The sequence below is a fragment of the Dermochelys coriacea genome, chromosome 8 (assembly GCF_009764565.3).
Source record: "Dermochelys coriacea isolate rDerCor1 chromosome 8, rDerCor1.pri.v4, whole genome shotgun sequence".
Classification (NCBI taxonomy): domain Eukaryota; kingdom Metazoa; phylum Chordata; order Testudines; family Dermochelyidae; genus Dermochelys; species Dermochelys coriacea.
Window position 1 is genome coordinate 103,716,769 of NC_050075.1, and position 27,422 is coordinate 103,744,190.

Below are 27,422 nucleotides of genomic sequence, written 5' to 3' on the forward strand. Positions count from 1 at the left end.
TTGCAGTTACTGCAATATTCCAGGAACAGCTCTGGCTCAATCTTTCATTTTGTGTTTGGAACACAAACTACCCTGAACCCACTCACCCTCTTACAGTTGTGACTAGAAAATAAAAGGCTAAACAAACCAATGCACTGGCCCTTCTTATTTTTGGCAAATAAAGAGATCCCCATTGCAAGAGACCCTTCAGTACAACAAAAAGCTTTTGCTTGCAACCATTTTACCCTTGGATGGAAGTCCTTTCTTAGGCCCTGCTTTCCTTAACTTGTATTGATTTAATACATACACTTATTTTATAAAAATGTTTTAAACAGAACAGTTTGCTTGTCCTTCAGCATCTTTATTTTTTAAAATATAGTTGAGTAGAAATTTTGGTACATTGGGACTATTTTACTGCATTGTAGAAAAATGATCTTGCTAAAATGATGCCAACACAAATTAGAGAGTTGTTTCCACCAAGATTTTCAAAGTGAAGAGTGATTCTAATGGGGCCTGACTGATGCACTTTCTGAAAATCAGGCCCTTTGGAGGTGTCTCAGACTGGGCCATCCAGAAGCACAGGACATTTAGACCCAAGTTTTTCAAAAATGGCTTAAGTTAGATTGATCTTGAGATGAATGATGATATTTCCCAGAGCTGTCTACTACATAATATAGGTAAACACTACCAGCTGATTCCAGATCTCATCAGTGCCTATGCATTCACTATCTAGACTGTAAATTGTGGCTTCGAGAAAAAAATCTTGAATAGGTGGTAGTTGCACACAGAAACCAGATCTGCAGCCAGGAATTAACCTACACATGAAGATAGAGCCTGTTTTTTTGTAATGGGACTTGGGTAAATAAAAAAATGATACAAATTGTGAACTGGATCCTGCATGTGCTCTCACAGATGCAGAACTGGTTATGTCTTGACGCTATTACAATAGGTCCTACGTTAGACTGAAGCACATCACTTCACAAGCCAAACAGCTGTTTCTCCAGTACACATTATAGACACAAGAGTGGCACGGATAATACCTTCCTGCTGTCCCAAGCACAGTTTAACAATTTTCTCAAGACCTACCCATTTCTTGGTGGAAGAAAACAGAACAACATTCTCCTGCCGTTCTGGACCTAGATAACAGCACAGGCTGCATTATCAGACCTCTGCTTTGAAAGTGATTGAAGTGAGCTTGATTGACTTCCACAGGAGCCTTCCCTCATCCCCACCATCGGAGACGCATTGTCAGGGAATCCCTCGCTGCTCCTCGTGGGAATGGTGATGGAACGTGAAGGTGACAGCAGCATCCCATGTGGCCTTCAGCACAGAGTCCTGGAGCCCACGCTTGTCAGCACAGTGGTTCCACTGGGAGAGGTCAGAGGTGCAGTCAGAACCTTCAGGAGGAGGCTTTACCTGGTGACCATTCACACAGCGGCGACACTTAATCCTAAAACACAAAGATGTTCTACAGGTGAGGACCAAGGCACGTTCTACACCTGCTGGGCTAGATACAGAATCCTAGCGTTTCAGATTTGGGCAGAAGGGTGTACAATTAATGGAGATTGCATAAACGAACAGAATGCACTTCATTGACATTTGGGTTAGCCAGTTCCCATTTGTCTAACAATCGGTGCAACAAAAAGCCCATACAAAATCAAGTCTCTAATCTGTGTGCACATGTACCATAACAGCGTGTGCAAATGACCAGAGACATGTGACTGCTCATTTAGTCTTTCTTGGTTACCGTGATTCCATTTGGAAAATCTGGGCTTTTCTTTCCAAAGCACCCTAGGCACCACATGTGAACGTTTATACATAGAATGGAAGTGTTATAATAAAATCCATCCAAAGTCAAAGTTGGGCAAATCACAGGAAAAGAGGTGAACTACATGAAACCAGCAGTGGCTCCAAAGGGAGTTGAGAAAGTGCTTCATTTAGAAGGTGAACAATACTCTCTTTAGTTTACTCAGAGCAGTAAGACCTCAAACCTAATCACCCATAAAATCCTAGGTCAGAAACAGAGCATGTGTGTAGACTTGAATTACATGTCAGTTTAGAAAGTAGTCCTTTTACCTTCCAGGACCTAAATACTTTGGTAATTCCCTTGCATCACACCTAAGGACATCACTATCTCTCAGCCCAGCACACCTGTTTTAAGTGGTTATGGTGGAGCGGGTTTTAAATAAGGAATCCTGAACTCAGGACTTGGCAGATGACAAAGGAAGGATCTAATTTTCATACATTTACACAGGGTTAATAGTCAGTTTGTATATAAAATTGTTCTTGGTTTGGAATCACTACCTATGGCAATGAACGTTGACTGGCCTCCCAAGGGAACTGGTGGATGCCCCACTGTGCATTTAAAACCAGACAAGCCATTTGTTAAAATGCACAGTGGGTAACAATCTTACAGTGTTGGGGGGGACGGGGGGAAGAAGGGGTGGATGATCCAATAGGGATTTTCCATCCCTGGACTTTCTGTACTTGAAAAGCTTTGGGAAATTAAAAATAATTTTCACTTCCCTGTGATATCTTACAGCTTCTCACCCTCCCGAGGATGTAGGTGGATGCATCAGCAGGGGTGGTTTGAGTGATTGTCAATAGAAACTTGCATAATAAAATGAGAGGGTGAGTAGGAAGTGTCCATTTCCTTATGATTAATGGAGTGTTGGAAATGGAAGTCCACCCTAAACACTCTCCTTTCCTCTACCTCCCCATCAATAGAGAGGAAGATGGTCACGTGGTTAGGGCACTAACCTAGGATGTGAGGGTCCCAGGTTTAATTCCCTGCTCTGATACAGATTTCCCATGGGACCTTCAGTTAGTCACGTAGCGTCTCTGTGCCTCAGTTTGCCCTCTGTACAATGCGGATAATAGCCCTGCCTTGCCTCACAGGAGTGTTATGAGGATAAATCCATTAAAGATCATGAAGTGCTTTGAAATCTACTGAGACATTCTGTGTAATATAATTATCTTCCTGCTGTACCAGCAACTTCTGAATCAGCAGATCAATAACTTCACGAGTCTGAATGGTTCACTAAGTGGTTCTCAGCGAACCAGAGGGTTTGCCTCTCCACCTATAGCCTCTGTGTCAATCATGAAGTCAGCCACTGTTTATGCCATGGTCATTGGCTATCCTAACCCATCAGTGTTTATAAACGTACTTGTCATGAGTATCGCTGGCTGTGGTCTCGTTGAACGTGAACAGCTCCTTCAGCTCTCCTAGCGAGAAGTGCCTCTCCACATCCTGCTCCTCATCCACCACGCAGCTGCTGAGTGCCTTCTTGTGGGTCTGACGCTGGAAAATCTTCTCCTCAATCGTTCCTGTCTACGAGAGAGAACGGCCAATAGGATTAAGGGCAGCATGGAGAAGGCTAAAACTGGGATCTGGCCAGTACGCTGGGATTAAGCCTTTATCTGTATAAAAAAGTACCATGGGGTCTTTACTGGCCATAAGTGGTCAGAGGTTCAATTCCACCTCCTCCAGCTGCCCAGAGCCACCTTGCTGGGGGCACAGGTTCAGTACAGAATCCAAGGGACTCATCATCACCACTAACTCATGCAGTGCCCTCAGAGGGCTACAAGCACTGACCCAGCCCAATCCCGCTTATCTTGCAACGTGACACGATCACATGAGCTGATGTGGCCGCAGGCTGTAGTAAAAAGAGGCGACATGCAGGAAAACCAATCAGAGTACACAACTGCTACACGATGACACCGGTGTTTGGAATTCCTGCGAGAGATTCCCTTTCAGCGGCATGGTCCCAAGGACCCTGCTGGTGGGAACACAGTGGCTGTGGAGGGCAATGCCGTGCCACAGGGACGGCTGGCAGAGGAGAGGGAGTGGTTAAAGCTCTGAATATGGACTCGCCGATTCTGTCATCAGCCCAGTTAGTTTGGCAGTCCTGGGCCTTGTGGGCTGCGGTGTCACAGTTGCACAGATACCCCTGAGAACAGGCATATAGGAATTTCCAACACCCTTTCAATGGTGGAGGGGGGCGGGGGTTTTCGTTCATAACAACCAATGGGAGCACATCTACAGGAGCAGCTGTAGGGATCTACAATTATGAGAACATGGTGCCCTGCCAACAGCCATGTCTATACCCTGCCACAAAAGATTAATGTCTTATTTATAAAGCTTCAGTCAGTTCTATTTTCCCATAAGCCAGCCACCATTAAAGAGCAAGGGCCCAAAAGCAATCCCATTGAAATCAATGGCTAAGCTCTCATTGGCTTCAATGGCAGAAGATTTGAGGCCTGATGTAATCAAGTGCAATCCACGCTACATGGCTACACACTAAAATGTTCTAAGCCACAGCGTCTCTTTCCAGTTGCAAGGTCAATTATTCTACTGTATAATCAACTGCAGACTGGACTATAACCCATGTCCCGACAGGTTTAAAAGGTAACTCCGGACTCACTGAGAGCAACCTGTAGATGTAGCAGGTCTTCTTCTGGCCGTCTCGCCACACTCGAGCCATGGCTTGTTCGTCATTGGCCGGATTCCAATCTGGGTCGAACATGATGAGTCTGTTTGCCCCAATCAAGTTCAAGCCGCAGCCACCTGCTTTGCTGCTCAACATGAAGACAAACTCAGGGCTCTGTGGGGCAAGACATACTTAGGTTAAATCTCTGCCAGCTGTCACATGATCACACCTGCTAAGACTGGCAGGACCAATGACGTGGGTCCAGGAAGCTCTACTTACCGAGAGGCTGTTAAACCGCTCTACGATCTTTGCTCTCTTTTTAATGGACATGGTGCCATCCAGTCGGACATATAAATATCTGTCACAGGACAACATGATGGTTAACAGGATCAGATCGATCATCATAGCCTTTTAATAGCCCTGGTTTTACAATGATAAAACCCAAGAAGAACAGAAACAGTTCTGCAAAGGACCTTGTGTTTGAGTGCCAGGCTGTAGGCCTCTATAGAAATGGACAGAACTGTTCTGCTGACTCACCCTGGAAGCCAGACCAGATGGGTCACATTTAGTTCCATTTCCAGGGCCTCCCTCTGAGGCTAAAGTTCAGAATAGGAGGTCTTGCAGGGAGAAACCTAAAGAACAGCCACCTGAGGCTAAGGTTTATGTTCGAAGTGTAGTCCTACAATAGTTACATCAGTAAGACCAACGACAAACCTCCTAGTCCTGCAGAGCTTCTCAAAGAGGTCCAGTGTTTGGGTGTAATTGGAGACCAGGACTACCTTGTCGTTGCTGGTGCTTCTAGTCACAGCCAGGATGTAGTCCAACACCAGCATCTTTCCTGGAAGAAGAAAAGTGAACATGTTGTTAAAAACATCCCATTGCCAATATGTAGGGAGGCAGCACAGTCCAGTGGACAGAGCATTGGACTATCAGTCAGGAGACCTGGACTCTATTCCTAGCTTTGCCTCTGTGTGACCTTGGGCAAGCTACTTAATCTCTGTGTGCCTCAGTTTCCTTATCTGAATAATGGGGATAATATTTACCACCTCTGTAAAATGCTTTAAGATCTACCGATGAAGTGAGTATTAACTGGGTTGGAGAGAACACATGCAGAGATGTACACAAGATCAGCCTCTTCCTAAGAGGTCACCCCCAAAGCATCCCTGGTCACTGCATAAGATTCCATGCTCCCTGTCGCAGGGGGCCACCCTCTCTCAAGCAATCAATTCACACAGCAGAGTTACAGTGTGGTTACCTGACAGCTGGGGCTCCAGGGACTTGGGACTGTAGCCAGCAGGGAACAATTCCAGTGCTCCTGCAAACCCTTCCTCCTCCTCCACACACTTGTCGTAGATCAGGGCAGGGTCTGAAGAACAAACAAAACCTGGAAACCACTGTGGCTTTGTGAACTTTGCAGAGCTCCCCCCTGAGGAGGGAAGCACGACTGCGATGGCACCAAGACGACTGCGTCCTTGTCATTGTACTGACTGTATAATTACATATAAATGTAGCATGAGAGTCACTCATCCCCACTGGCCTGTCCATCTGGCTCCCAGATCTGCTGCTACAGCTTCCTCCCTCCCCAATCTTACCTCATATCCTACTGCCAGGATCACTCCTTCAAACACCCAGCAGCCAGGAAGTTGCATGATGAGCATGGTCCCCAGGCTAGGGGCAGTGGCATCAACCCCAAGGCAATAGGAAGGAGAGTTTGGCATTGCTAAATGACCACCTCTCAGGTCAGCTGAGGAGCAGCACTGATGGGCTCTGTAAGGAGCATGTGCATTCCAATCTGGCCAGAAGGATGGAGGTTAAAGCTGGGAAACATCAGGGGAAAACTCAAGAGCTCCAACAGAATCACGGATCACGTACTGGGGAAAATAACCAGCTTAAAGCATTTTCTGTGGGTGGGCCTCATGGAGACCCACAGCAGGTAGCTCCGTTTACAAAGAACTTTCTGTTGCACCTAGCAGCAGTAGTAATGCATGATTCTCTTGCCAGACCCTTGTATTACACTAACTGGTCACCGTAACAGGTTGGTAAAATCACTATGCGGCACTGATATTGCTCGGGTCACAGAATTTGTAGATGTCTCATATGGAGTCTGGTAACCACCTTTCTGTATACAGTGCTATAAAATCCCTCCTGGCCAGAGGCAAAACCCTTTCATCTCTAAAAGGTTAAGAAGCTAAGGTAACCTCGCTAGCACCTGATCCAAAATGACCAATGAGGGGACAAGATACTTTCAAATCCGGAGGGGGGCGAACGAAGGGTTGTCTGTCTGTCTGTGTGATGCTTTTGCCGGGAACAGATCAGAAATGCAAGCCTTCCAACTCCTATTAAGTTAGTAAGTAATCTAGTTAGAAAATGAGTTAGATTTTCTTTTGTAAAAAGAAAAGGAGTACTTGTGGCACCACAAGTACTCCTTTTCTTTTTGCGAATACAAACTAACACGGCAGCTACTCTGAAACATTTTCTTTTGTGTAATGGCTAGTAAAATAAGCTGTGCTGGAGGGAATGTATATTCCTGTTTTTGTGTCTTTTTGTAACTTAAGGTTTTGTCTAGAGGGATTCTCTGTTTTGAATTTGATTACCCTATAAGGTATTTACCATCCTGATTTTACAGAGGTGATTCTTTAATTTAAACCTTTTCTTTAATTAAAATTCTTCTTTTAAGATCCTGATTGATTTTTCATTGTTCTTAAGATCCAAAGGTTTGCGTCTGTGTTCATCTGTACCAATTGGTGAGGATTCTTATCAAGCCTTCCCTAGGAAAGGGGGTGTAGGGCTTGGGGGAATATTTTGGGGGAAGACACCTCCAAGTGGGCTCTTTCCCTGTTCTTTGTTTAAAACGCTTGGTGGTGGCAACATATGGTTCAAGGTCAAGGCAAAGTTTGTAACTTGGGGAAGTTTTTAACCTAAGCTGGTAAGAATAAGCTTAGGGGGTCTTGCATGTGGGTCCCCGCATCTGTACCCTACAAGTTCAAAATGGGGAAGGAACCTTGTCAGAGTCCATTACTCTCGAAGGCCAGGAGAGTCTCCAGACGCAGGAAGTACCAGATACCGATCGAATACTACAACGGTTCTCAGCCAAGAGGCTGCGGAGCAGCAGTACATTGGTCCCTCTGCATTGTCTTCCTCTTTCTCTAGAAGCCCAATCCAGTTATGGGACCAAAAATCACTTGCACGCCTCAGAGCAGCTTGCTGTCTCCATAAAGCAAGCTGACAATCTCCTGGGTCTTCCCCCACCCCAGGAAAAGGGTCAGTTGTGTGAAAGAGCAGCACCAGGGAAGGAAGAAGCTGCCTCCAGAGGGCGCCACAGAAGAGCATGGCTACGGTGATTAGGGTTCTAATCTTGCATCCACTGGAGTTTTACAACCAATTTCAATGGAAGCAGGACTGGGTTCTAAATGACCCTGGTTGGCTTCACCTCTTCCACTGTATCAAGTTCAAACTCCTCATCCTCACTTCAATGGCGTCACAATTCTTCCCTGCCTACAGTTGTATCCTTGTCTCGCCCAGCACCCCCTCTTGCCTCTCCTCCACCTACCTGGCTCCGGTTTCCTTCTCCCACCTGTAGTTTTGCTCCTCTCCGGTATGCCATCGCTTCTGCTGAGAACTGTCTCCCATTCCCTAGCCATCAAATTTTCTCCATCCATCCCAGCTCAGCACCTACTTCTGCCGGATCTCCTCCAACAGTGTGTCTGAGTGCCTGGGGCTGAGTGGGTACATCCTTCTCATGATGTACCTACTGCATAGGGCTGGGCAGGAAACGGGTTTTCTGTTCTGCAAATATTCTTGAGAGTTTAAAAATTCTTTCCACCCAAAATGGGGAAGAAAATTCAAAATCTCAACATTCTTTTGAGAACCAAAAAAGGTTTTTGGTTCAACTCAATCGAAATGTTTCCTTTCGATTTCGACCTTTTTTCATTAATGAAAGTTTCAAAAGAAAAAGTCGTTTTGAACCAGAAAAAGAGAATATTTGGTTTAGACATTTTCAAAACTTTTTTCCCCAAAACATTCCGGGTTGGGGGAGTCATCAGAACCGACCCTGCTTCACAAACAGTTTCTGTTTCAATGAACTGGAATTTTTCAATGACAAAATCTTTAGTCAAAAAAATTCCCCACCACCCTACTGCTGGCTATATTTGAGTGAAACGATGTTGCCCTGAAGTGGGTGGAGCTCTTAGCACTCCTAGCCACAGGAAATCTCTTTTGGTCAAGTGACAGCTTCCTGTGTGAGTGAGGAGGCTCAAGGGTCTAGTTCTAGCTCTCCAGATGTGCGGGTGATTTATACAGGGAGTTGCATCACATGGAGTCATTACATTACAAGCTCTTTGGAGCAGAGAGCTGAGCTTAAGTATTTTGTGAAGCTCTGCATCCAATGCTCTGTAGATAATACAATAATAGCATTAAATCAACCCCTCACTCACGGTTACAGAGCTTCTTCAGGGACGTGATGGAGGAGAGAGACGACACACTGATCTTCCCCTCCTTCAGCTCTTCGGCTGGCTTTGCTTGCTTCAGGAAGTGTTTGTACAGCTCAGTCTGCAGAGGTGTCAGCCTGAAACAGAACAAGGGGCTTAGCACAGTGCGGCAGCATTATACAGCTCTGGGCAGATCCGCAAGCTGATCTCAATCTTCCTCCTCCATCTCTGCTATAGTTTGTTTGGGCCACAGAAACACATCCCTCACTGGGGAGGGCCTTAGTCCTACACAGATTCCATGATGAGACACCACTAAAATCCAAGACCCAAAAGTTAAGACTATTTTTTGTGAGTTTAGCCTTTACTTTTGTTCTCTCTTTTCTGTGCTTGATTTGGGCAGACTGTCCCATACCTGCAGCAAACCACCTGCTCGATTTTCACTGGTAGGTATTTGGACAGGATATCTGAAGTTCTCCTGATCAAACATCTGCAATGAAGGAAACGGGGATTAGAAACACAGATGACATGAAGAACAAAAAGCCAGTGGTGAACTGCAATATTGTCCCTGACTAACATGACTGTACAAGTCCCTTAGAATCTAGGCCCGCAGTGCCTGAGAAAATGCCTCACACCCCTACGTTGGCAGGTGTGATCAGCCGGGATGGGTGTATTCTTGGGTCCTACATGCAGACAGGGGGCAGGTGTTTCTAGGCTGAGGGTTCTCTGCTGTGGAAGTGCTACACAGTGTAGTTCTACCATTCTCTCTCATGTGCTGCCTTGACTATAGGCACCACTGATTTCGATTAACCTTTGACCTCCGTGCCCTCTCTCCTTGCTTTTGTATCATGATTCCAGGATGAGCAAGTTACTGAAACCTGGGTGTGCACACTGAATGGGGGATAGTGGGGAACTCCCCAAGCAGGAGAGACTGAACAGACCCCAGAGCACCAGCTTCAAATCCCCTTCACCATGAACAAAAGCAGGGGCCGAGCAGGATCAGAAGGAGTCCCTTCTACCCCTCCCGGCCACATGTTTCACTGAGCCTTTTTACTGCTAGGCATGTCAAGGTCATGGCCAATTTTGCAGAGCGGCCATTCCGTGTGAAATTAAATTGACCGTGAATATAAACTGCTCTGTGGCATTTGCAATGGTTGCAAAAGCTTATATAGAACCAAGACTTCAGCAACATTGTGAATGCAAAGTAGACTCTAGTGAGGGCTCTTCTGCTGTCAGACAGTTACTTGTCAAAGATTTCGTTAGCATGGTGACTTACGATTCATAATCAGAAAAGTAATGGTGTAAAAAAATTAAACCATTTTACAGTGTGACCGAGTGGACAGAACTCTGACTGGGACTTAGGAGTCCTGGGTTCTATTCCTAATTCTGCTACTGGCCTGCTGGGTGACCTGGGGCAAGTCATTTTCCTTCTCCGTGCCTCAGTTTCCCCACCTGTAAAATGGGGATAATGATACTGACCTCCTTCGTAAAACGCTTTGAGATCAGCTGACAAAACATGCTAGATAAGAGCTAAATATTAATAATACTCAAGAGATTTGCTCTAGTGCCACAACGTCTTACCTAACTGGCATGAATATGATTTCATCTTGTGAGCCCCACAGAGCCAACACAGCTATGAGAGAGTAAACTGGGTTCTGTTCTGCCTCATGTATCATCGTGAGAGTTGACAGCTGTCTTAGTTGTCGAATCTTTATCATAAGGTTTGATGCAAGAAGCAGAAGAAAACAGTGGGATGCTAAGGCACCAGATGGCTTTTGAAATATGGGACAAATTAGAAAAATCGTCCTTTGACTTGTAATCTGAATACATGTGATGAACTGGGATTAGCGGGAACCATGAGTGTCATTCTGACAATCCCTTTGCAGAGTATAACTGCACATTAAATATTTCCTTATGTCTTAGTGTTAATAGGGCTTTATTGACTCATCTGCACAAAACTCAGAACAGGACTTGTTCCGACACCGTACTGGAATCTTCAAAAATGGCTGTATGTGGGAAGGGATTTATGCTTCGCTTTCTGGGGTGAGGATGTTAGAACTCACCTGTTCACAATGCTGATCAGTTCTTTGAGTCGCTCCTCCCCTTTATGCCTCTCCGCTTCTCTTGCATCTGCATCCCTGCCTTTTAGGATAGGGATTTCAAAATGCTTTTTAAATTCCTGCGCTGTCCCTGTCCAAAACAGAGGGGAAAAGGTCAAATGTTACAATAGCATCTCATCTGCAGGCATGTGGGCCTTTGACAGAAAAGTGGATTTCCCCTCCACCCCAGGCACTGCCAGAGGGTTGTGGGCCCTGGATAGAAAAACACTTCAACCCTAGCTTTTAACACTTAAACCCTAGCTTGTCACCTCAGAAATAATTCAGACAATGCTGGTGAATGTGAGCAACAGAATAACATTTAACATTTATACAGCATTTCCATCCCCAAAGGCCTTTACAAGTATAATTAACCCTAACCCCCAAAAGGCATTAGCCCCATATTATAGCTTGGGAAACTGAGGCACAAATAGGTTCCATGAGTTGCCGAAGACACGGGCCAATCGATCACGTTGCTGCCCTGTGCTAAGTCCCCAAGCCAAATCAAAACTCATGGAGAAAGAGAAGAGGAAATAAAAACACCTTCTATCCCCATCCCATCCTCCCTCTGATGAAATTCTGGGGGCAGAATCAGACACAGCCCACATATTGCTCTTGGCCTGGGGAGAGAGTTCTGTGCATGAAGAAGGGATAGATTTAATGCCACGCCATTATGTTTCACCACAAAGAGGCCAGGACCCTCAAAATAATAACAAAACATAAAAGACTGATTTATGGTTGGTTTATTTATTCTTGTCCTTGAACAGAACATGGCCTTTCTGGGACAAGCCTTCGCCCTCCCTGCCAGACAGCATCAGAGCCAATCTGAACCTGTTGATGCAGTGGAGAACATAAAGCACCAACAGATTAGTTATATGCTTTGCTCTTCAAATAAACCAGACCATGGACTACCAAGGTCAGTGGACGCAAGACGGAGCCCAGAGACGGAATGTTTTAATCTGCAGAAGCAGCCATAAGAAGCATTAGATTCGCCAGCAAGGAGGAAATAGAAAAAAATCAAATCATGCCTCTGTTCAAACACTTTTCTCCTTTCCCCTGTAAATAGGGTGACAAGGTGAACCCCAGATTAACAAGCTCTCTCATCTTTGGAGGAAACGGTCCCAAACCAAAACCCTGGATGTGACCACCACTGGACTAAGAAATCAAGAGGAATGGTGGTCTTGTGATTAAGGCAGTAGGCTGGGACTCCAGATCAGTGTTCAGTTCCCAGCTCTGACAATCCCCATGTGACCCACGGCAAGTCCCTTTAACTGTCTGTGTCTTGGTTCCCCATCATGAAATGGGCATAATTAATCCTTTCTTTGTCTGCCTACTTTATTTAGCTTGTAAGTTCTTTGGGGGCAAGGACCATTTCTTACTATGAATATATACAGCACCTAGCACATTGGGGCCCAATCTAGTTGGTGACTAGACACTACTGGAATATAGGTACTATAAACGAGGATAATGCTCAGATTCACATTTGAACTTTGCAGTTCAGGGCCATCACGAAGGCCAGTGCTGCTAACTTCTCCAGCACTGGTGGCTGGGGGAGGTCCCTGCCAGCTAGGCCACCTGCCTCTTGATTCACAGTTTAGTCTTGAGAAAAGAAGACTGATGGGGGTCTTGATAAGTCTTCAACATGTTAAGGGCTGTTATAATGAGGACGATGATCACTTGTTCTCCAGGTCCACTGAAGGCAGGACAAGAAGTAATGGGCTTAATTTGCAGCAAGGGAGATTTAGGTTAGATATTAGGAAAAACATTCTAACTTGAAAGGTAATTAAGCTTTGGAACAGGCTTCCAAGAGAAATTGTGGACTCTCCCTCCTTGAAAATTTTTAAGAGCAGGTTGGATAAACATCTGCCAGGGATGGTCTAGGTTTACCTGATCCTGCCTCAGCACAGAGGCCTGGACTTGATGATCTCTCAAGGTCCCTTCAAGCCCTACATTTTTATGGTTCTATAAGCTGCGCTGGGGTTAACACCTTCACGCTCCTTACCTAGGATGCCCGAGTTAACGAAGTGCACCAAGCTGAAGTATTCGAGCAGGTCATTCTGAATGGGGGTCCCTGAGATGAGAACTCGCCGTGGGGTGTTTAAGCCATCCAGGGCCTGGTATGTTTGGTTTTCAGAGTTCTTCAGCCTATGGCCCTAAAAAGAAAAAAAAAAGCAAACAGGAAATCCCATGGCACTTGGTGAGAGGAAGCAGGTCTGAGAGATCTCTGTCAATGCTGATTTATTTGAACTGTACGTTTCTCAGGACAGGACTGTCTCAGTTCTGGGTATCCGCAAAAAGAAAAGGAGGACTAGTGGCACCTTAGAGACGAACAAATAGAGCATAAACTTTTGTGAGCTACAGCTCTCTTCATCGGATGCACTCAGTGGAAAAATACAGTGGGGAGATTTATATACACGCACAGAGAACATGAAACAATGGGTGTTACCATACACACTGTATGGAGAGTGATCACTTAAGATGAGCTATTACCAGCAGGAAGTGGCGGGGGGGGGAGGAAAACCTTTTGTGGTGATAATCAAGGTGGGCCATTTCCAGCAGTTAACAAGAACGTCTGAGGAACAGTGGGGAGTGGAGTGGGGGGGAGAAATAACATGGGGAAATAGTTTTACTTTGTGTAATGACCCATCCACTCCCAGTCTCTATTCAAGGCTAAGTTAATTGTATCCAGTTTGCAAATTAATTCCAATTCAGCAGTCTCTCGTTGTTTTTGAAGTTTTTGTTGAAGGATAGCCACTCTCAGGTCTGTAATCGAGTGACCAGAGAGACTGAAGTGTTCTCCGACTGGTTTTTGAATGTTATAATTCTTGACATCTGATTTGTGTCCATTTATTCTTTTACGTAGAGACTGTCCAGTTTGACCAATGTACATGGCAGAGGGGCATTGCTGGCACACGATGGCATATATCACATTGGTAGATGCGCAGGTGAACGAGCCTCTGATAGTGTGGCTGATGTGATTGTGATGTGACAAAGGAGGCGCTGTCGTCATCATGAATAGGTCAGAATATGAACAAGAGACTACTAGGCAGCTCTCCAAGACCACTTTCTACAAGCCATTACCCTCTGATCCCACTGAGGGTTACCAAAAGAAACTACAGTATTTGCTCAAGAAACTCCCTGAAAAAGCACAAGAACAAATCTGCACAGACACACCTGGAACCCTGACCTGGGGTATTCTATCTGCTACCCAAGATCCATAAACCTGGAAATCCTGGACGCCCCATCATCTCAGGTATTAACACACTGACAGCAGGATTGTCTGGCTATGTAGACTCCCTCCTCAGGCCCTACGCTACCAGCACTCCCAGCTATCTTCAAGACACCACTGACTTCCTGAGGAAATTACAATCCATTGGTGATCTTCCTAAAAACACCATCCTGGCCACTATGGATGTAGAAGCCTCTACACCAACGTTCCACACAAAGATGGACTACAAGCCGTCAGGAACAGTATCCCTGATAATGTCATGGCTAACCTGGTGGCTGAACTTTGTGACTTTGATGGACTACAAGCCGTCAGGAACAGTCACATAATGTCCCCGATAATGTCACAGCAAACCGGGTGGCTGAACTTTGTGACTTTGTCCTCACCCATAACTATTTCACATTTGGGGACAAAGTATACCTTCAAATCAGCAGCACTGCTCTGGGTACCCGCATGGCCCCACAGTATGCCAACATTTTTATGGCTGACTTAGAGCAATGCTTCCTCAGCTCTCGTCTCCTAATGCCCCTACTCTACTTGCACTACTTTGATGATATCTTCATCATCTGGACCCATGGAAAAGAAGCCCTTGAGGAATTCCACCATGATTTCAACAATTTCCATCCCACCATCAACCTCAGCCTGGACCAGTCCACACAAGAGATCCACTTCCTAGACACTACGGTGCTAATAAGCGATGGTCACATAAACACCACCCTGTACCGGAAACCTACTGACCGCTATTCCTACCTACATGCCTCCAGCTTTCATCCAGATCACACCACACGATCCATTGTCTACAACCAAGCTCTACGATACAACTGCATTTGCTCCAACCCCTCAGACAGAGACAAACACCTACAAGATCTCTATCAAGCATTCTTACAACTACAATACCCACCTGCTGAAGTGAAGAAACAGATTGACAGAGCCAGAAGAGTACCCAGAAGTCACCTACTACAGGACAGGCGCAACAAAGAAAATAACAGAACGCCACTAGCCATCACCTTCAGCCCCCAACTAAAACCTCTCCAACGCATCATCGAGAATCTACAACCTATCCTGAAGGACGACCCATCACTCTCACAGATCTTGGGAGACAGGCCAGTCCTTGCTTACAGACAGCCCCCAACCTGAAGCAAATACTCACCAGCAACCACACACCACACAACAGAACCACTAACCCAGGAACCTATCCTTGCAACAAAGCCTGTTGCCAACTCTGTCCACATATCTATTCAGGGGACACCATCATGGGGCCTAATCACATCAGCCACACTATCAGAGGCTCGTTCACCTGCGCATCTACCAATGTGATATATGCCATCATGTGCCAGCAATGCCCCTCTGCCATGTACATTGGCCAAACTGGACAGTCTCTATGTAAAAAAATAAATGGACACAAATCAAACGTCAAGAATTATAACATTCAAAAATCAGTCCGAGAACACTTCAATCTCTCCGGTCACTTGATTACAGACCTGAGAGTGGCTATCCTGCAACAAAAAAATTCAAAAACAGACTCCAAGAAGAGACTGCTGAATTGGAATTAATTTGCAAAATGGATACAATTAACTTAGCCTTGAATAGAGACTGGGAGTGGATGGGTCATTACACAAAGTAAAACTATTTCCCCATGTTATTTCTCCCCCCCACTCCACTCCCCACTGTTCCTCAGACGTTCTTGTTAACTGCTGGAAATGGCCCACCTTTATTACCACCACAAAAGGTTTTCCTCCTTCCTCCCCCAATTTCCTGCTGGTAATAGCTCATCTTAAGTGATCACTCTCCTTACAGTGTGATAAAACCCATTGTTTCATGTTCTCTGTGTGTGTATATAAATCTCCCCACTGTATTTTCCACTGAATGCATCCAATGAAGTGAGCTGTAGCTCACGAAAGCTTATGCTCTAATAAATTTGTTAGTCTCTAAGGTACCACAAGTACTCCTTTTCTTTTTGCGAATACAGACTAAATCGGCTGCTACTCTGAAACCTGTTCTGGGTATATACAGCACCTGCACTGCGAGGCCCTGCTCTATGACTAGTGCTACCCCTAGGTGCTACCCTAATAATAATTATTATATGGTCCAAATTAAGCAAACATTTCATTTTTTAAAATGGGGACAATATCCCCTAGCTCCCAGCGATAGCCAGGATGGTTAATTTATCGCTATTTGTAAATTGCTGCAAGATCCTTGGATGAAAGTTGCTAATCAAGGGCAAAACATTAAGCTGCCCAGATACCGCGGGGAGGGGCACAGTATAAATACGTAGATAGAAAAGAATGTGCTCCACTTTCAGGATCATCTCAGTCTGCATTATAGCGGATACAGAATCAAGCCACCGAGTGTCACTAGCATTCAATGAAACTCCTGTAGGGGAGGCAGAGGAAGTAGTAAGTGCACGGGCAGAGTGCTGTACAGCTCTTCACTGGTCTGGGGCTGGGCACCGGCTTGCTTTGCTTGTTTTCCCTTCAGGAAAACGGAGCTCTAGCACAAAAGTGAAGCTGGATACCGATACACAGCATCGGAGAACAAAAGGTTTGAATGGAACTACATTTTACTCGTGTGAAGGCAGCTCCCGAAAAATCCAGCCCTCCCTGAGTAGAATCCAGCGCCAGGAGAGTATGAACTCATTAGCCTAAGCAAAGATCACTCACCTTGCCTGTTCACACGTTCTCCCCCTGTATCATCAGCCCCCTCATCCCCCTAGCAGTGCCAGGAGACCACTCAGGGGCTCCCCTTCAGGCACGCATTCGCACTTACCGCTCCTCCTGCTAGCCCAGCGCTCAGGAAAGAGATCCTTTCTCACACACAAGAGTCCAATGCTCCAGTAGGTCCTGATCCAACTTCCATGGATGTCAATGGACGTTTGGAGCAGGACCTTTGTTCCCTAAACTTTACTGTGTTGTCCTCAGCATAGCTGACACTTGACCTTCTACTGTTTGGGGGACACAGGTCCAGCCTGATGATACACACAATGAATACAACATATGGGCGGCAGCATAATCTAGTGATCAGAGCAAAGGATTGGGGGTCATGAGGCCTGACTTGCAGCAGTCATTTAGCCAATCTGTAACTCAGCTTCTCCATCTGTGAAGTGAGGACAGTGCTACTGACCGCCCTTTGTACAGCGCCCAGGAAGCTCTGGCTGAAAGGGGCCTGGGGCTGGATATTATCACACACTCCATTTGTGGGCTAGCAACTAAGAGCACTTCCAACACAGGGATGCAAATGCTGCCAGGCCGTTCTGGCATATGAAAGCAGAAAAAGCTCAGCACGGGACTAAAGAAACACCAGCTGCCGTCTCTGTACCTCGTCACATATGACCAGCCCGACACTCCCCTTCTGGAGAACTTCAGCGTGAAGGCGGAACGTCTCGTAGGAAATGATCAGGATGGGGGAAGGCACTCGCAAGCCCCGCTGGTTCATAAAACCGGCTATGGGAAGGAAGAGGAAGACGTGAGCGGCACAGGGAATGGAAAAATATTTGAAAGCCAGGCAAAAGATAAGTCCAGGGGAATCTTTCCATTTATTCCAACTGTTTTTGAGCAGACCCTAACAAACCCATCTGAGACACTTCCCCTTCAGCATTCTGAGATACTTCTCTCCATTGGCTCCCTTCTCTGCAGGCCTTCTGCTTCTTCCTCTTCCACTAACTACCCCATCCTTTCCCTTTACCTCCCACTCAATGCCCTTTGGTCCCTCCCTCAGCCACCCATCCCCTTCTCTTTCCTGCGCTGGCTGCTTTCCAGCAAAGGAAGGCTCAGAAACCGCCCTAACCAAACACACCCATGTGAATCCCATTGGGGGGTTCACACCAGGAGATCATCCACTAATGAACACAGAGGTGTAGGGGCCTGAGCCAAAGACCACTGAAGTCAATGGAAAGACCCCCAATGAATTCAGTGGGCTTTGGCTCAGGCCCTAGATCTTTACATCAGCTGTTGAAGTGTCTTTTCCTTCTGCTAGAAGACTCTCCTACAGACTGAGAGACAGACAAGCCAGCTGCGTGTAGTTGCCTCCACACCTAGTTTACGGTCTATCTCGTCTTTGGACCCTCCATCGATGGCCAGTGGCTGAATCCTTCCTCCGAGCCATTTGCCAACTTCATTGTACCAGTTTTTAACCAGGCTGGAAGGAGAGACCACCATTGCCTTGTCGATTTCAGGCTTGCCGTCGGGGCTCTGACGCAGCAGCGTCCACATCAGCGTGATGCACTGGAGGGTCTTGCCCAGACCCATCTCGTCAGCCATTATGCAACCATGGCTCCCAGGGATCCGCCGGCTCGTGACACATTCCCAAAGGAACTTCACCCCCTGCATGAAAAGGGGTGCTTGTTGATTAGAATGGACTTGTGGATACTGAATGAAAGCTGTGTGCAGTAACGCAGTCTCACTGCATTGTGGGTCTGAGGTTATCATACACATTATCTCAGATGTACACAGTACAAAGGAACTGGAAGCACTATACTAATTATATAGAGGAATCCCCAGAGACGCTGCTGAAATGCAGCTACCTCTGGGGTGGACAAACAATACAACTGGTTAACAACGCATAGCAATGCTACACACCAGTTTGAGACAGGAAGTGAAGAAGTATCCAACTGAAATTACAAGAGAGATATTAGGCATGCAGAATTTGATTGCTCAGACTAGCACCTACATACTGTACTGACCTACAGTACCTACTGCACTGACAGGTACATGAGGAACACCTAAGATGGTAATATACAGTTTGGCCTGGACACTGGGGCTACCATCCCTACTCAGAAAAAGTGCCATTGGAACTTACTGACAAGTGGTCAGGATCTCTTCTGAAAGAGAGTGTCTCCAGCTATGCAGCTGGAGACAAGCACCATGCTGGCTTACACAACTGACTGGTCCAGTTTTGACTCAGAAAGGAGAACACAAGCTACTGAGCTGCCTAAACCAACCCCTGCAGGTCTCCCATCCAGGCACAAAGCTAACTTGACCCTACTTAGTTTGGAAGGTCATAAGAACTCACAGGTTGCACCCATACAGCCTCTGGTTATAAGTCTACTGCTGATAATGTCCTGTATCCATTATGATCCTCAACAGCTTATTAGGCACCTAGCCTGTTGTGTGGGGTTTTTTAGTTTTATTTTAACACATTAGCCCTGGGTTTTGCTGTTTCTGGTATTTAGGACAGGAGATGTTTTTCACTGAAATGCATACATGCAGCTACACTGGCTGACTCAGGATCCAAATATATTACTGACAGCTGACATTTAGGAACAGAGATTTCAGAGCAAAGCTGCGCAGATAATTTATGGTTAGAGTCAAACAAGTTAACGTGCAATGATAATAGGCCTTGAGGCGTGGTGCTATCCTAAACAATAACTGTTGCACTAGGCACAAGGGATTTGTAAGCAAAGCTGGGCTCTTCCTGACTAGCATACCACACTATTAATACAAACCCTACGGAGGTTTGTTGCAGGTGAACACCTCTGTATAAATACTTCAAGGTAAACAGAGATTGGAATTCAGGTTGCAAGCCTCAAGGAGCTCTGTGTAGTGCTCTATGCTTAGTTCCTTGCAGGATCTGTCTTTTCCTTACAGTTCTACTGATGATGCATGAGCTAGTGCAGAAGCCACCTCATTTGGCTCTGCAAGGCTAGACTGAAGTAATGAAAACATCAGTCACTAAAGTGAGCAGGTCTGACACCAGGAGCAGATCTGTGGAGCAAGACGGTGTCATTTTTAGACAGTAACTTTTCTGATGTAACACATAATGTGGGGGATTACTACAGTCAGGAGGCAGATAGATTCACAGATTTTTAAGGCCAGAAGTATGATCATCTAATCTGACCTCCTGCATAACACAGGCCAGAGATTCAACCAAGGGATTCCTGCATCTAGCCTATAACTTGTGGTTGAGCGAGAACATGTCTTGACTTAAAGACAGATAGATACTGTGTAAGTCTAATATAAACACATACACATCAGATGTGTGTATAGCAGGTCAGAATCCTAGCTAATATTACTTGGAAATTACAATCATTAATTGATCTCCTGTAGTGATTTTTGGCTAAGGTCTAGCATAGTATCAGTTCAACATCCAACTGACCCTGAACCTATCTGAGTGTTTCTTACAGGGCCCAACACCACAATATCTCAGCGCTTTTGTATGGAGAATGGAATGTGCCAAAACAGAGGAACAATCTCTATGGTCTAATTGGCCTTTGGTATATTTAAGGATGATCTTAAATCCATTCAGCTGCAGTTGCTATTACTATAGTTAGAAACAGATCTTCCTAGTGAAGGTAGCTGTTGGCTTTGTACGTCCTCCCTCCACCCATCTGCCCAGAATTCTCTGTAAAGTTTAAGCACTTGAGGTGGACATTAAGGAACTCCTAATGGACAGGTTCAAAGTAGTTTCCCACAAAACTCACTTCCCTCTGATGAGGCCGTAAAACGCGACTGAGAACGGGATCCACCACAACATGGATTGGCACTTTGTCCCTGCAAGAGGCAAACAAGAAAGGAGAGAGAGAGTAGAATGAATGCACTGGTCCAGGCTTTTTTTGCTCACTCCTGTTCTGAGAAGTCTTGGTAAGTGGCACAAGGAAGGCAACTGCCAGCAATCCTATCTGCTTTGCAAAGATCAACCACGTTAGGGATTTGGTACATGGTTGCCCCGACAATTAAACCCCACAGTGCCATTTTGCAGTGTAGGTGGAACCACGTTGTAATTGTGTCCCTGAATGCAAAGCTGGAACAATTCAGATACAGAGCCCGCACCCACCACAATACCAGAATACCATGTCACAGGGCAGCCACATTATGATTAGATGCCATGACTTGAGTACTTTTGTGACATAGATAGTTAGTGCTAACCTGAAATATCTTGCAACTCCTAGATGAAGGTTACAGGATATATCTAGCCTAAGTACTTATTACCATAACACCTGAGCTCCTCACAATCTTTAATGTAGTTATCCTCACAACACTCCTGTGAGGCAGGGTAATGCTGTTATTCCCATTGTACAGAGGGGGAAATGACTTGCCCAAAATCACAAATGCAGTCTGTGGCAAACAGGGACTTAAATCCAGTCTCCCCAATGCTAGGCTAGTGCCCTAACCATTGGACCATCCTACCTACTGTTATTGGAAGTGAAGCAATGGTTAGCAAAGATAGCCTCATCCCTGCAATGGGAGCATCAGTTACCGCTCTAGATAAGGTTGCCTGACGGTTCCCATTCTAATCCCCAGTTTTTAGTTCCTCGTTTTGGTTGGCTTGTACCTTAATGTTGACATATCCAGACTGAGCACTGAAACGTGCAACTGATAGGGAATAAAGCCCTCTTAGGAATGGACTGAAGTGTACAATGGGCCTTGGGCTTACCCACGAGTCAACCCCATGGGTAGAACACCACAAATGATCTAAAATGGATATGTTCCTTCCTTTGGTTACTATTGGTACAAGCTAGAGACATTCCAGAGCCACAAGGCTCAGAACCACATTTAACTCCAAAGTTCTGATCCAAATTCCCAAGGTTCAGAGCCTTTTGGGAATGAAAGACTAGCCAATGAGGTTGGAGCTACAATACCTGCTTTGTGGGTAACTCACTTGTCTATTTTCAGCTGGTCATGTGCACTCAGCGGCGGGGGCTCATAAAGAACCAGAGCCCCTTCTTCAAAAGGGTCATGGAGAGCGCTCCTTACCCCTGTCCGTTTGATGCCCAGGGCCCTCAAGCCCAGTGACCCTGAAAACAATCACAGGCAGGATTCAAAGGAATGCCAGTTGCTTCCTCCCAGAAAAAACTGAGCCGTGCAAAAGGCTAAGAATTCAGACACAATCCACTGCCCTGAAGGAGGATACTCAACATGCTGTTTACAGTGTGGGTGTGATGCTGGCAGAATACAGATTCAAGAGGAAGCGAGCACTGCATGCACCAGCAGCTTAGATGTGCTCTACGAGCCAGCTGACAGATGGCTCTCTATGGGTGCGTTGAGAGGGAGGGCAGGGAGCCCTGTCCCTCACTGCACTCACAAAGAGGCAGCAATAATCGGTGTGCAAAGTGTGGGGGAGCCCTGGTGGGGCAGGTTCAAAGTCACAACCCAACCCCCTCTGCACACCGGTAACACTGACTGAGCTTGCTATGGGGGTGCTGATTACATTCCCCTGCCAGTGCTACAGATAAATTATAGCTAATACAGGCACTTCCACAGCATTTGAGTGCTGAAGATGCCCCTAGGCTCTTCAAGGCCATAACTTAGCTTTGTATAAGGACAAGCAGGGCCAAAGGCTGTACGTTCTAGGAGCACAGTAAATACATAACTAGGCGTCTCACAAACCACTGGCTCAAATCCTCCTCTCAGAAACCAATTCAGAGCTCAGTGGGAGTTCCATACATTTATCCCAGGGTAGGATGTGACCATTAGCATCTACCTTTACAGCACAGCATTTAACAGTGGACTGCCATATAATATCACATCACATAATCTACTGTTCTGTCATCCCCCTCTGCCGTGCGGTAGCAGGTGTTGTGGCCTTGCAAGTGAGCTTCCCATTAAGAGTAGGAATTAGTGATTTGGATTCTGGGCATTTTCTTAGTGTAATTTATTTACACAGCTACACCAGTCATGGAACAGAAGTGGGCATAAACAGCACACGGGGAAACCTCTCCTTCAGAAATCTTTGCCCAAACATCAATGCCTGGTTCCCAGAAAGCAATTCTGCTCCAAGGATTGACTCTAGTTAGGGAGATTAAAATGAAGCATAATCTCCTGCTGCTTGCAACAGCTCCCCAAAAGAACATTCAGCACAAAATAACAATCCAGCTTCTCTTAAAAGACTGCACATTGCTCGCCTGCTAAGAAAAGATGACTATGTGTAACAGCACCATCTAGTGAGTCTCACCATAAAAAAAAAGCTGTTCCGGCACATACTACACCCTCTACAAATAAGGCTTAATTCCAACTTCCTTTCAAACCTGCTTTTTCAGCTGTTAACCATTGTATCAAATAAGTTCCTTTTGGGTTGGTAATTACCATACTTGGTCTCATTTGGACTAACGTTTGAGTGAAACTGGTTGACCTGCTATTGAATCAAGGGAGAAAAAATGGTCCCATTTGTTCCCGTCAGAAGTTTTTGCTCCACATATTTAAGAGCAGCTGAAGCTATCACACACAGCTTATTAAAAAGATCACCCTGAGACTTAAAGTATCAAGCCAAGTATAAAGAAAACTGGTGCATGCTTATTGGTTTCACATACATTGTTCCTCCGGTTAGTGATATTGGGGGTATTATTTAGACCAGTGGTTCCCAGACTTGTTCCACCGCTTGTGCAGGGAAAGCCCCTGGCAGGCCGGGCCGGTTTGTTTACCTGCCGCGTCCACAGGTTCGGCCGATCGCAGCTGCAGCTCCCATTGGCCTGGAGCAGCGAACTGCGGCCACTGGGAGCCACGATGGGAACCTGATTTAGACTGTAAACTGTTTGGGCCAGAAACCTGTCTCACAGTTTTGTTCTGTAACATGGCATGCAAGCCTACAGTACTTTGTAAAATATGTAACCGTCGTAATACAGAATCCAGTACTGAAATGGAGGATTATCCAAACTAAATACTAATAAGAAATAAGACTGCTTCCCTAATGGGGCTATATTTTTCTGTTCACACTAACACATACAAAAGGAGGAAAATATCACTGTCTGACAAACCAAAATGTCATCTTTTTCACAGGAGGCAGATTTGATACAGATCTGTTAAACCCCCTTCATTTTACCTTGATAATTTGGAATGGGTATTTTGAAGGGTTTTGACAAAATGCTGCGGATAAATGCCTCCTAGGAATGGAGAAAGAAAAATATACATTAAAGTTATTTGCTATCAGAGATGGCTACATAACCAGACAAAGAAGCCATTTGCTAAGGCCCCAATCCTGCAAAGTGGTGAGTGCTCCCAATTCCCACTGATGTTTCTATCCCAGATATTTTAAAGTCATATTTAATATGTTTTCCCTCTGGACTCTCCAAAACATGAAACTGACTAATACCGCTTCCTCAGATTAAACATCTTAGCATCATAAACTTCTTGCTTAAATACGTCACTACTACTTGACTGCACCACTGAATATTTCCATAGGGAAGTTGTGTGAACTTCATTATGAATAAAGTGCCTGGTCCAGTGGGACCCTAAATTCAGGTGAGGCCTCTAGGTGCTACTATAACATAAATAATCACGCAAGCCCTCATTACGTGGAATTCCCAATGACTCAATAAGAGTTTTCATAAGTGCACATGTACAGATCATGCCCAAGATGTATAACCTAATAGAAGGGTATGAGCCCTTCTGATCACAGATGGACAGTGAGCAACTACTCATTGGCACGTGCTGACAACATGCCCTCGAGTGATCCACTTACATGTTTGCTGCTATCAAGGCAGTGAGGTCGATTGATCAACTGGGCCAAGGGTTTCCGGAAAGGTGACATGTAACATTCCCAGCTCTGGCTCTCACTGCCAGGTTTCCGCTTCTTTGGAGTCTAAGAAAGAAAATCAGGACAGGCTGCGGATGATTTGGAGAAACCAACACAGGATAAATGTATCACCGTCATGCTCTATAAGCATCTAACTACACAGACAATGAAGCCAGCCAGCTGAGTAAGTTTGAAAACAGAACATCATTACTCACTGCCATTGTAAGGACACTGCCAAGGTCAATGGGCCCAAAATTTTACCTACCTGGAAGTGAATGTGTTTAAAATACTCCTCTAATTCTGAATATATCCATCAGCCCCTCCCAAACTAGTGCTGTCACATTGCTATGCCATGCAGTATTTGGATGCACCTAGCAGAAATATGGGTCAGCAAAAATGCATTTGTTTTGTTTTCAGTTAGCAAACTTCCTTCACGAAAAAAGTTAGCACCCCATGCTGGCCAGCACACTGATTATAGTGTTTTTAGCATCCCCATTGGCTCCTGATCAGAGAAGCAAAAGGGCTGCAAATTTCAAGCTGAATGTTAGACACTCAGGAAAGTGACAAGACACATACATACATAGAGAGGTCAATGATTTATAATGATCCCATTCAAAACCATCTCTCCCTCCAGAGAGGGTATCTTTCTAAACAATATGCTCTGTAGCCCAAACAGAAGTTATGGGTTTCATGCAGAAATCACAGGGTGAAGTTCTCTGACCTGTGTTATACACAGGGTCAGACTAGATGATCACAATAGTTCCTTCTGGCCTTAAAAATCTATGAATCTTTATTTTTGGTAATTTAGCCTCCCCCAGCACATCCAGTGGTTCTCCTAGAGGGTGGGGGGGTTGTTTCTATCCAACAAGAGAGACCAACTCTACTGAGATACACATACTTTGACTTTTAAGATATGGTCCTGACCCAAACATCCCCAAACTCTAGTAAAGTCTGAATCTAAACTTTGGACCGGACCCTGGAGACCCACTGAATTCCATGGGACTTTATAAATGCTTTCTTAAAATGATGATCAGGTGCCAACGGCTAAATTCCCAGGGTCAGTGTGTTTGGGGTCTCACTGGTTGTCTATAGAAACACCTGCCTAAACAACCGGGACTTGTAGCTTGGTCTAACAGTGGAGCACCTTAGGCTCAGCCCGATTTCCAGTGGACGCGAATTCCATAATCCCAGCCCTCCGCCGTGGGAAAGCCCTGCCCATCACGCACTGGGACCTGTGCTCCGTTGGCCAAAGCATCACCACTGAGCATCCCAAGAGGTGGCGGCTACTGAGAAAACAGCAGCAGCACTGGAAACAGACCTCTAGCCAGCCAGAGGACAGAGGGGAAGCGGGGGGGGGGGTGGGGGCGGAAGGGGGGGTCAGGGTGCGGAGCTCACCGCCTCGGGATGCCAGTCCTCATCATCCTCTGAGCCATCGCCCCCCGGCTTCCTCTTGGCCAGCTGGCTGGGGGCCAGGCTTCTCCTCTGCGGGAAGGAAGGAGAGAGAGATGGCGATGAAGGAGTGCGGCAGCCCCACGGGAGTGGGGGGTAGGGGGTCTTGCCAGTGATTGCATGGGGGTGTTGCCCCCCTCTTACCATTGTAAGGGGCTACAGCAGCATCCAGCCCCACGCAGGGTGCAGCGCGGGAGGGGAGGGGGGCGCTCAGGCCAAGCCGAGGAGGGTGTGAATGGGGTATGTGGGGAGGGGGTCAGGCCAGGGGAGGGAGTAGGCAAGCTGGGGGCTGTATGGGGGAGGGGAGCACCCCAGGAGTCTGTATGGGGGGCAGACAGGTGTAGGGGGGTCACTCCAGGTTTGGGGGTTCACACACCAGGGGGCCTGGCTGGGGGGAGGGGCAGTATGGGGGGAGTCACCCCAGGTTCGGGGGTTCGCACGCCGGGGGGGGCTGGCTGGGGGGAGGGGCAGTATGGGGGGTCACCCCGGGTTCGGGGGTTCGCACGCCGGGGGGGGGCCTGGCTGGGGGGAGGGGCAGTATGGGGGGGTCACCCCGGGTTCGGGGGTTCGCACGCCGGGGGTGGGGGGCTGGCTGGGGGGAGGGGCAGTATGGGGGGGTCACCCCGGGTTCGGGGGTTCGCACGCCGGGGGGGGGCCTGGCTGGGGGGAGGGGCAGTATGGGGGGATCACCCTGGTGCGGGGGCTGGCTGGGTCCGGCCCGTCCCCGTCTCCTCTCGGCGGCGCGGGGGGAGGGGGCGGGGCGCGGGTTCCCGGGCGGCCCCGCTCGCCGCCAGGCGCGGCCAATCGAGCGCCGACACCTGGCCGGCTTCGCCCCCATCGATCCGCTCCGGGCTCCTGCACAGCCTGCCAGGGCTGCGGGGGCGGGGGGACGGACAGACAGACAGACGTGGGTGGGGAGGGGGAAGGAGGGGGGCAGGCAGGCAGACGGGCGGGCGGGGAACGGACAGGTGGAGAGGAGGGGGGCAGACTGACTTGGGTGGGGGACAGACAGACAGACACAGAGAGAGGGGAGGGGAAGGGACAGGTGGGGAGGAGGGGGGCAGACAGAGAGAGGGGTGGGGAAGGGACAGGTGGAGAGGAGGGGGACAGACAGACAGACGGGCAGGGAACAGACAGGTGGAGAGGAGGGGGGCAGACTGACTTGGGTGGGGGACAGACAGACAGACACAGAGAGAGGGGTGGGGAAGGGACAGGTGGAGAGGAGGGGGGCAGACTGACTTGGGTGGGGGACAGACAGACAGACACAGAGAGAGGGGAGGGGAAGGGACAGGTGGGGAGGAGGGGGGCAGACAGAGAGAGGGGTGGGGAAGGGACAGGTGGAGAGGAGGGGGGCAGACAGACAGACGGGCAGGGA

The 27,422-nt window shown here is 46.9% G+C and overlaps 1 protein-coding gene across 2 annotated transcripts; it reads right to left on the reverse strand.

Moving 5' to 3' along the window:
- Nucleotides 1-319: 319 nt before the first annotated feature.
- On the reverse strand, nucleotides 320-26,792 carry RAD54L (RAD54 like). 2 transcript variants are annotated; one of them, XM_038412152.2, is made up of 18 exons: nucleotides 26,192-26,792; nucleotides 25,994-26,080; nucleotides 24,545-24,664; nucleotides 23,906-23,966; nucleotides 21,749-21,884; nucleotides 20,571-20,640; nucleotides 18,186-18,474; nucleotides 17,471-17,595; nucleotides 12,932-13,082; nucleotides 10,897-11,023; nucleotides 9,249-9,323; nucleotides 8,843-8,973; nucleotides 5,665-5,775; nucleotides 5,124-5,247; nucleotides 4,689-4,767; nucleotides 4,404-4,583; nucleotides 3,147-3,310; nucleotides 320-1,429 (listed from the first exon to the last, which is right to left on the reverse strand). In XM_038412152.2, the coding sequence occupies exons 1-18, from the start codon at nucleotides 26,192-26,194 to the stop codon at nucleotides 1,228-1,230; spliced, it is 2,235 nt and encodes a 744-aa protein (XP_038268080.1). In that variant the 5' UTR covers nucleotides 26,195-26,792; the 3' UTR covers nucleotides 320-1,227. The 2 variants fall into 2 exon arrangements, with proteins under 2 accessions (XP_038268080.1, XP_038268081.1); XM_038412153.1 differs by lacking the exons at nucleotides 23,906-23,966; nucleotides 25,994-26,080; nucleotides 26,192-26,792.
- Nucleotides 26,793-27,422: the final 630 nt, after the last annotated feature.

Excerpts from the sequence above, each read along its gene's own strand:
- RAD54L (XM_038412152.2), bottom strand. Across the intron at positions 17,596-18,185 it reads CGAGATAGACCGTAAACTAG|CCGGTTTTATGAACCAGCGG; the intron begins GTGTGGAGGCAA and ends TCCTTCCCATAG. Across the intron at positions 5,776-8,842 it reads CCTGAAGAAGCTCTGTAACC|ACCCTGCCCTGATCTACGAC; the intron begins GTGAGTGAGGGG and ends TTTGTTCTTCAG.